General features: G+C 34.3%; 2 protein-coding genes across 2 annotated transcripts; one reads left to right on the top strand and one right to left on the bottom strand.

Moving 5' to 3' along the window:
• Positions 1 to 493: 493 nt before the first annotated feature.
• On the bottom strand, positions 494 to 1678 carry LOC103504520 (zinc finger protein ZAT10-like). Its single transcript, XM_008468860.3, has one exon. It carries the CDS (start codon positions 1440 to 1442, stop codon positions 648 to 650), a length of 795 nt encoding a protein of 264 aa, XP_008467082.1. The 5' UTR covers positions 1443 to 1678; the 3' UTR covers positions 494 to 647.
• Positions 1679 to 5932: 4254 nt separating this feature from the next.
• On the top strand, positions 5933 to 10145 carry LOC103495302 (ATP-dependent Clp protease proteolytic subunit-related protein 1, chloroplastic). Its single transcript, XM_008456807.3, has 9 exons — positions 5933 to 6230; positions 7093 to 7208; positions 7420 to 7623; positions 7742 to 7846; positions 8006 to 8068; positions 9034 to 9145; positions 9417 to 9478; positions 9553 to 9735; positions 9825 to 10145. Exons 1-9 carry the CDS (start codon positions 6023 to 6025, stop codon positions 9909 to 9911), a joined length of 1140 nt encoding a protein of 379 aa, XP_008455029.1. The 5' UTR covers positions 5933 to 6022; the 3' UTR covers positions 9912 to 10145.
• Positions 10146 to 10455: the final 310 nt, after the last annotated feature.

The raw sequence follows: 10455 nt of genomic DNA on the forward strand, positions 1-10455 counted from the left end.
GAAATGTTCATCAGTTGGTCCCTTTTATATATATATATATATATATATATTAAAAGAATCCAAGGATATAAAAGTAAAATATATATATATATATTTAAAAAGCTTTTATTCTTTGATTTTTGGTAAAAATAACAATTTATTCTTTTACTTTATACTAATACAGTCCTTACTCTTACTTGTAAAAATTGAGTAGACAAATAGACTCATTAAGAACTAAATGTTACATAAATAAAGTATTAAAAAAGTTGTTAATTGTAATGATTAAATTCTTACAAATTTTAAAGCCATAACTAAAATTTAAATGGATTTAAATTAAACAGTTCTTCTTCGTAACAAAATTAAAGAATAAGTCAAATTGTTGCAACAATTAGTTTAGAGTAAGGTCAACTTTTAACACCTCTGCTTCATCAACCACCAAATACATAATTTTGAATTCACCCACAATTTTCAGCTTTTAGAGGAAGAAGATGATTGGGTTTAATCAATTTGGAAATAAATCAAATAATCTTATCTCTTTAGTAATTTAATATTTAAGAATACACCGAAAAAGGAAATTACTGCAATCTGATCTATGTACAGCTACAGTATCAAATTAAATCGCCGGAAATTGGGAAAGGGGAAATTGGGGTCGCCGGAATCGGCAGGAATCATTCCATCGGAAGTAAAAGCCTCGGTTTTTTCAACGGATGAGGGCTCTCCACTTCCTGATCAGTAGAGTCCTGAATTTGGTAACTTTGACTTTGACTTTGACTTTTTTTCTGTCGGTTGCCGGCGGTAAATCCCGGCCACAAATCTGGCAAGGCAGGGATGTTCAGGTCAAAGTTCCGATGATGGGTCTGCGTGAGAGTAGAACCGTTACCGTCGGAACCAGCAGCGGCGGCGGCGGCGGGGGAGCTATTGGTGTTATTACCACTGCCGCCGTCGTAGTGCCGCCGCTTATGGCCACCAAGAGCTTGACCTGTAGGAAAGCATTTAAAACAAATGGAACATTGGTGGGTCCTGCTACCACCGCTGCCAACAGTAGAATTAGAAAGAGTGGTAGAAACCACGGGGGGGACGTTATTATTCTCTCCGGCGTCGGATTTGCGATGACTAGCTTTATGACCACCAAGGGCTTGGTAGGAAGAAAAAGACTTATTACAAACATTACAATTATAAGCCAATTTCAAAAGAGGTGGAGGCGGAGGAGAGGAGGACGGGGAATATGAGCTGTGATCTCCTGTACTGGTGGAATGATGATCAGAACGGGAGATTCTGCCACGGGCGAGCATGAGGAGGCAAAAGGCGAGGTATTCGTCGTCGGAGTCGAAGCGGGGACGTTTGGAACGAGGCTTGGATGGTTTGATCCAAGGGTCATGATGATGATGATGATGATGATCAAGGGCGGAAGGATCGGTGAGGGGGAAGGTGGAAGAAGGGGAATTGAGAGCTTGTAAGGCCATAGTGTGTGTTTAGGTTTCTTTTTTTTTTAGGAGTGATTGTGAAGAGAGAAAGGAGAAGGGGAAATGGGTTTTATATAAAAAAGAAAAGATGGGAAAGTTTTAATAGTGAGTTTGGTGTTATGGTTGTTTGGTGGGTGAGAGGGAGAGGGAGAGGGAGAGGGAGAGGAAGTGAAGTCGGTCAACTGAGGGAGTCTATTGGCGGTGTGGCTAAAACTAAAAGAAAAGGTTTTTAGTTTAATTTGTATGGGGACTCTTTCCAAGTCAAAACCAAATGCCTTTATTTTTATCTTTAAAGGAAAATGGGAAGAACTAGAGTGTACTAGTGGAGGGGAGAAGTTTTGGTGTCCATGGAGGAATGTGGAGTGTTCCTTACGCTTCAATTTGGGTCACCCAACTTCCACCATATTAACAATACTATATCATATTGTTAGTCAACTTTTAAATTACCAATTGTTTTAACTTTCTATTATTTATTATTTTTTGGGTTTAATTTTTACGTGATTCAAAATATTACGACGGTTTTTTAATATTGAAATTTGAATTTTGTGTTAGTCTGATTTTTTAGTTTTTTTTTTTTCTTTTTGTTAAGTACTTAGTTTTAGTTTTTGATGTTATTGTCTATAAATTACTTTTAATATGAAAGTTTGAGAATAGATGTGTAAATTTTGAAACTAATGATCAAATTGAAACAAAAAATCAAATATTTACGGTAAAATTGTAACCTTTTGGAGCATATAAATTAAATTCAAAAATCAAACTTACAAAACATAATAACTGAATGAGTTACATTATCAAATCTAGGTATCGAGTGAAAACTAGACCTAAAACCTAGGGATTAAATGTTTTTTTTTCCTTTTTGAAGAAATTGTTGGTGTAGGCAATGGATGCCTAGAGTACAATGACTCAGCCTAGTGATGCACATTTGAGACTTGGACGCCTATAGATGGATGTCTGAGACTTGAATGTCTAGATTTCGTCACATAGTTCTCATTGCCTAGGATTTGGACGCCTAAAGTACGCAACCAAGAAAGGTGCAAGACGGAAAACTTGTTAATATAAGACTGATCATGCCCTCTTTAAGAAGTTTTGCAATTCTGCCAGAAATGTAAACAATTTGTAATTTTTGCATCGTTTCTAAGATAAAACAGCTAACTCATTTGGAGTTGACCCAACACCTTTCAGAATGTAGAAAGCATGAAATTAAATAGAGAGAACGAAAATAAAGAGAGGGATGAGAGAGAAAGAGATGTTTTTTTTCTTCCGATATATGCCAAATAAACAAAGATGAAGACACGATTAATAAAGTTATAAAGTGGTGAGAAAGTTAAAAGTTATGCAACAAAGACGAACATAATCAAATAAACACAAAGTTAAAAGTTAATATCTTTGAAATCATACCTTGTTAAATCTTTTTTACCCTTATATATTGAGACATAAATTTAAGTTGACTTTATAAAAAGTATTTAAACTTGACCCCAAAATGTCAGAACTTATATTATAAAATTTGGTTAGCATAATTTAGAAGAGCTAATATCTATATAATATATCCATTGGTGGCTGTCCATAGCTAATCCTAAAGCTTTGAAATTTTAAAATTGGGTAGTAAATAATATTGTTGGGTTCATTGTTCACATTAATCTACCACCAAATTATAAGCTTAATTTTATAATTTATTTGGGGAAGACTACCCAAATGAATGGTCTTTTTTTCTTAATCAAATAATATTCTTAATAAATTTATTCACTTAAACGACACTACGTTGAACTATTTAAATTCAAAATGGTAATTAGCATCTTATTCATAACTAAAAAAAACGATAGAAAATATAATTTAAAATTGGTTTGTACAGCCACACCAAAAACTTTGAGTTTGATAATACGTTGAAAAAATTAAAAGAAGAAAAAATATCATTTAGGTAAAATGATATTTTTTAGTTCTTAAATCATGAATTACGTTAGTTTTACTTATAGGATGGAATGCGTTAAAAAATTAAAATCAAATATCACAGTTATTCATTGTTTTTAAAACTAAATTTAAAATTCACTTCATAATTATCTTTAACTTTTAATATTAATTATACAAATATTACCTTAACCGAGATTAATTATTTTAAAAATTAATTAATAAAAATAACGTTGATAATTGAAAACGATCAATATTCAATAAAATAATATCGAAATTAAAATCATAAGACCTAGAATTTAGGGAATCAACACATCGAAACAAGTTATAGTCTAAAAGATAAAAGTGATACGTATTGAGATTTGTGTATTAAACTGAAAACCTTAAAAATTAATTTTTTTTTAAAAAATTGACAAACTATTTTCTACACGTAATTATTTTATAAAATGTAAATATTTTGTCAAACGTTTTTTTTTTTACGATTTACCTAGCTTTTTAAATATAACATTTAGAAATGTAAATTGAACTTATCGTTATCCTTTTTTTTAAAACAGTAAATTAATGGTTAATCATATTTAGATTATGATTAGATGTAATAACAAAATGAATTAAAAAGGGAAAATTAGTGTGAAAGTGTTGTGGCGAAGTGGAAAGAGAAGAGAGCAAAACTTCCGGAGAAACTTCCGTTGTCGGCCACGTGTGTTCTTATCCCATTTTTACATAGTTCCAGCTCACACTCTACATGTATATATAATATATATGTGTGTGTGTGTGTTACATATAAACTCATTTTTTTTGGTTGAAGAAGGTGGAACCAACCTAAACGACAACTGCCCACTTTCTATTGGCTAACTCCCATCATCCACCCAACCCCAACTCCAAAAGTACACTCTTTCTTCCCCCTTTTTCATTCAATTTTTCCTCTACCAAAACCACTTCCTCCATGGACACACAGAGATCCAAAGTGATTACAGAATTTGAAAGTACTTGTGGAGTCAAGTCACCGCCCTATGTCTACGTGGCAGCGACCGTCAAGCCTACGTCATCACTACGCGCTTCTCTATCGACACGCTGACGCGTGTTTGTTTCTCTCTGGGACTTTTCACATCATACTCACCACGTGTCCTTCTCTAATTTGTCCTTCCAACTGAATTCTCTCCACGTGGCCCTCTTTTGTCATCCACTACCTGCCACCTAATCACCCCCAAGTCCAAATTTCCTCTCTCCCTCACTCTTTTCTTTTCTCAACGTATTGTTTATTCTTACTTTTCTTTGTACTAAAAAAGTTGAGAATGATATCAAATTCTCTAGCACTTGCCGCTACTTTGGCATATCATTATTGCCAAAAGGTTGTCATCCTATGTATCTTTTTTGTTAGTAGTAGTTAGGGTTGTTCAGAAAATAGTTAGAAAATCGAATCGATTAACAAATCAAATTAGAATCGAAGATATACGATTCTGTATTAAATTGAAACTGATTCTTATACAGTTTGTTTCGGTTTAAAACATTAAACTGATTTTAAAACCAAATCGAACGGTTTTATTTAAAAAAAAAATAATAATATTATTATAATAATAATATTAATTAAATATATAAGTATAACTTAGGGTAGAGTATAAGTGTAACTTTGTAGGAATTATTTTCATGAACTTTCAAACTTCAATCTTTGAAACTTTTATGTCTCGTACTTAATTACTGTACAAAATAATTTAATATATACTTATTTGTAAGACTTTTATTTATGTATAATATTCATAGAGAATTTTGATTCTAATATTTATGCATAAGAGGTTCGGTTTTGATTCGATCTGATACATATGAGCGGTTCGGTTCAATTTCAAATGAGATTTTTTGCATTTTTTTGGTTCGGTGCAATTTTAGTTTCTAATTGAACTGAACCGTGAACACCTCTAGTAGAAGTTGGAATATGAATTCTTGTATATGGTAACTAACCCGTCTATTTGGAATCGAACAAATTTAAATCATCAAATTATATGTCAAATACTTAATAGGAACAACATCTAAAAGAGTGTGTAGTCTCACATAACATTAGAAAAGAATCTCTAGAAGTTGGGTCATTCTTTGTTATTTGATGATCACGTAACATTGATACGAATCGGAGTAATTTGCAGTAACATGTTTTAATTTGATTATCTTTAAAATAAAATGACATGTTTTAGTTGAATTATCTCCGTTCTTCTTCTTACATAATAGAATAATCGATATCGAATAAGACTCGTTCTCTTCTGTTATTTGTTTTTTCATTTGTGATCGTTAATTTGAGAAAGTGACTCGTAACATTGATATAGAAGTTATTTTTAATTATTTTTAAAGTCGAGTATTATATTTTAAGTGTGAAACTTATGTAATTTAGGTATAAATATCTGAATTTTTTTTTCTTCTCATTTTAGGTCACATTTTCAATTTTGTTTACTTGATTAAGAGTCCATTTGGGCCTTACGATGGGCTATTGGTACAATTTTCTCTTGGATGAAGAGCCCTAAAAATGGCGTGGGCCTTTGGCCCTTGGGCTTGGGTCCAATTTCGTAATTGCGTCTAATCTTAGCTATGTTTCCTTTTCTCTTTGTTTTGTTTTTAGCAGAACGGCGAGTGATCTCGACCGGAGAAGAACTCGGACCTCTAAAATCTATAGGGAGAATCCGTCCAAGCTTCTCTCCATGGCGACTTCTTCACTCTTCCATCTTTCTGCTCCACCGTCGTTAGCCATCGACAGCTCAAAGTCGTCTTTCCTCTGTGGTACTCAGCTGCCTTTACCTTCCTCTCGTTTGAGAACTTCATGTCGCAGATATGTCCTATCTCCCTCCGCCCAACAATCCATGGACCACATTCCTAAGCAGTTTAGAGGAGAAAATCTCAAAGATGGATGTAAGTTTTCAATAATAGCTGAAGTGGTTTATTTGATTCCTTTCGTTTTCTTTTGGATGTGGTTTATTGATTGATTGGCAACTTTGAAAATTTCTTTGTGTTTGGCCTTTTTGTTTCGTGGGTTCTTGATGATTTTTGGTGGGTAAGGAGTTTCTGGATATGAAGATGGCTTTTTAATTGGAATTTTGGCTGCTTGAGATGCTAGAGGACGAATTTTAACTCGTGTGCGCATTTAGCTATGATTTTGGGGATGGGGAGATATTTTTGAACTGATATTATTTGCAAATAAAGAACAGTAAAAAGTATAGATAGGTCTAACGTTCTTTTGTTGAAGCTTATCCATCAAATGTGAAAGTTACACATAGAGGGGGACTTCTGAATGGTTGTGAAACTTGAGATGTTAAATGTTAAACTGAGGCTTTCTTCTCATGAACACAAGAAACTGATTGCTCAAAGCAACGGAGTGACTGTAAAATGAAATTGGGTTTGCATTTTTCATTGAAACACTATGCTTGCTACTTTAACCTCCTGCATTAAAGTTTTCAAATATGATATGTTGCTCTCTGCATGGGCTGCTTCCAAGTTTGCTCTATCAGTTTCTCATTGGGATCGTTAGTCTTCAGAACAACCCTTTTTAAACTTATAATTCTAGTTCATCTATGGTTCAGTTGACGTGCATTGGAATTGAAAGTGCATCTTGAACATTTCACAGTCATATTCTTTTAGACAAGATAAGCGCGATCTTTATGCTTCGATGACTTAATTGGTTGTTCACCAATTATACTTGTAGCTTCTAATGAGTTAAATTCTAAAGAAAATAAATAATGTTGTTGCTTAAATCTTCATATCTTCGGTTTTATAGTGATTGAGAACTACAAGAATGCTCCTAAATATCTTTATGGCCTTACACCTTCACAAATGGACATGTTCATGACAGAAGATAATCCTGTGCGGCGACAGTCAGAATTAGTTACTGAGGTTTGTCTTTCAATACTTGAGCTTTCATACACATTAGCTCTTAGTCTGGGACTGTGAGGTTCAACAATTTCATTACATTTTCAAATCCTTACTAAACTGTAAAGAAAAAGGAAAACGGTCATTTACTTTTTGCTTGAAGATCGTTTTTTGTTCAAACCAAACTTTACTGCTGTGATTTTGTAACCACAACAATTGATTGTTTCTCTGGCAGCAAAACATATCATCTTCCTACAACTACTTGAATCATGGAGGAATGTGGAGTCTAACTGGCATGGATGGGAAGGGTCCCGCGAAATATAGTATGAGCGTTAGCATGTATCGTGGGGGAGGAAGAGCAGCTGGACGACCTCGAAATGCTCCTCCTGATTTGCCCTCTTTGCTCTTAGATGCTCGTATAGTCTATTTGGGCATGCCTGTGAGCCACTATAATCATTTTTCCTTTACTCATTGCTGCTATGCAAGATAGTTTATCTCAGGGAACCTTTAGATTTCTTATATTTTACTTCTCTGTATTTCGTTTCAAATCAATGCAGATTGTACCGGCAGTGACTGAGCTTCTTGTTGCTCAGTTTATGTGGCTTGATTATGACAACCCTTCGAAGCCCATATATCTCTACATAAACTCTCCTGGGACTCAGGTTATATTAGTTGACATTTTCTTAATCCCTCATGTATCATGCTTCCTCATGTTAGCAATGGTTGTTTCGTATTGTTGTAGTTTTGATTGTCTTGACTATCTTGTTACTTTAATATTCAAGACCTAGATTTTATTAATTTGGTGTTCGTTGATAATTTAGAATGAGAAGATGGAGACGGTTGGATCTGAAACTGAAGCATATGCTCTTGGAGATATGATGTCTGTAAGTAGTTCCTTCCTGAACTCCGTTAATTCCTTTTTGTCTAAGAATTCACGTTGAACAACTACTAGCTGGTCTTTGGTATTTGGTAAAATCCGTTTATTTTTTAAATAAAAAATAAGAAACTGATCATCAAGAAAAATGGGAGGCTTTAAAATTTAAATCCGAAAACAAAAAAGGCAATGGCCATCATAGGGGCAACCCAGAAGGAACAGAAACAGAACAAGATTACTTGAGAGCTCCATTTGCAGGTAAAAAAATAAAAATCAAGCAAAGGAAAATAAGCGATCTATTCTATAGGTTGGACAAGTTTGTCTTTTGAGTTCTTATATCAAAGGGAAGTTTCTAAAAGAATTGAGGACAGGAATTCAAAGGAGACATTGAAGTGAGCATAGCCATATCTTCTTTTCTCAAACCATTCCTTTCTTGAAAGTGCTTGAGCTCCTTCTTATTGAATGTTCCATAAGATAGAAAAAGACCAGCCTGATGTGACAGCCTTCCTTCCTCCTGAAACAGGCGACATGAAAGGATCTCATCCAACATGGACGTACAATTTACAGTCATCTGCAAGAACCTTATCTGAAAATTATCTGAAAAAGAATGATGCTAAAGAATGTGGTTTTTTTTATTGCTCTGGCAAGAACCAACGTGGTCCTAAACTAGAAGCAGTTGATGGTGGGTTAAAGTTAAGTCTCCCCTATGGAAAAAGAAACCCAAATGACTTGCAAGAAAAAACGTATTTACTTAAAGCTCTCATAAATTCATGTTAATAGTGAAGAACTCCAGAGATATTTTCTCCTACTCAGTGATAGCTTGTTAATCTGTCAAAATTGGCTGGTAAATTATTTTATGATAAGTAAGGATTTCAGTGAAATAAAATACCACTGATGGTTCAGTTTAGTTACGTTGTTGTTTTTTTTATTTAGCCATCAAATGCTTTCAGTTTAATTCCTTTTGTATCTGTGTAGTACTGCAAATCGGATGTTTATACCGTTAACGTTGGGATGGCATTCGGTCAAGCGGCAATGCTTTTGTCACTTGGAACCAAGGGTTACCGTGCTCTCCAGCCTAACTCTTCCAGTACGTTCCTGATATATTAAAGATGAGAGATTATTCTTTATTCATTTGGCTTAATTCTACATGTTCATCAGCCATCCAGGAGACCGTGCTCCTTAGTTGAATTAATTTATATTTTTTGGGGGATTTGATGTTGAAAATGAAAACCAATCAGGATGCTAGTTGAATTAGACCAACATGCACGGTTTACAGCATTATAATTTATAACTTTCTTGCTTCCTGGCTTACGAGGATCAATTCCTTTCTTTTTGACCATTATCTTTCATAACTGCAGCTAAACTATATCTGCCTAAAGTAAATAGATCAAGTGGGACGGTTATAGATATGTGGATTAAGGTAAACACTTCCATCTTTTTGTTGAGCTTTAGCCACTCTCCCTTTCATTGTTCTGAAAAATAACCTTGTCTTAGGCTAAAGAACTCGATGCCAACACCGAGTACTATCTCGAGCTACTAGCTAAAGGAATTGGTAAGCCCAAGGAAGAGATTACTAAAGATATCCAACGATCCAAATACTTCCAAGCACAAGAAGCTATTGACTACGGCATTGCAGACAAGATTATCACCTCTCAAGATTCCGCCTTTGAAAAAAGGGTCATTAGCACATACCATCTCTCTCTTGTTTTCTTTTAAGATGTTTTGAATTCCATAACACAGTTCTAACACTCCACTTTTACAATCAGAATTACGACGAGATGCTTGCACAGTCAAAAGCTGCGAGGAGAGGAGCAGGAGGCAATCCACAAGCGGCGCCAACTGGGTTCAGATAATTAGAGATAGTCTATAAGTGTACAAATAGAAGGTTCCATATCCCCACTATTAGCTAGCTACAACCTCAGATAAGCTTTATAATTATTTATGTCCTCTCTTTTTCGTGTTCTCGGGGTTCTGGTTTACTTCTGAAGCACTTGATAACCAAGCACCACCAATATGATCTTTATAGGCCATTGTATAAAAGATTCTCTCATTAAGGCATTATGAATTAATGTGATGTTTTCTAAGCATTCCTCTTGCCTACCTATATGATAATTCATCCCTCCGGCCTACTGCTTATCTAAAAGGCTATAGTTTGTGTTTTGTTAAGATGAGTTTAGTTTAACCGTAATTAACATGACATTCCTTTCTCTTGGAGCTTGAACGTTCATCACTGCATTCCCGTAATGTTATAACATAAACATGCATGTTTATTTTAGTCTATTTTATTCTTTAAGATTGGCGTTTTCGCTAGAGAAGTTTTAATTTACTCTCAGTTTTCAATTTTACTTTTTTATTTTTGTTTGTTACAATAACACATAAGTATGACTTTGCAATGGG

Source organism: Cucumis melo, chromosome 1 (genome assembly GCF_025177605.1).
Source record: "Cucumis melo cultivar AY chromosome 1, USDA_Cmelo_AY_1.0, whole genome shotgun sequence".
Lineage (NCBI taxonomy): Eukaryota > Viridiplantae > Streptophyta > Magnoliopsida > Cucurbitales > Cucurbitaceae > Cucumis > Cucumis melo.

Coding starts and splice junctions, on each gene's coding strand:
- LOC103504520 (XM_008468860.3), bottom strand. CDS start 1,442: ATGGCCTTACAAGCTCTCAATTCCCCTTCTTCCACCTTCCCCCTCACC.
- LOC103495302 (XM_008456807.3), top strand. CDS start 6,023: ATGGCGACTTCTTCACTCTTCCATCTTTCTGCTCCACCGTCGTTAGCC. Junction 8,069..9,033: donor CTCTTGGAGATATGATGTCT/GTAAGTAGTTCC, acceptor GTATCTGTGTAG/TACTGCAAATCGGATGTTTA. Junction 9,736..9,824: donor ATTCCGCCTTTGAAAAAAGG/GTCATTAGCACA, acceptor TTTTACAATCAG/AATTACGACGAGATGCTTGC.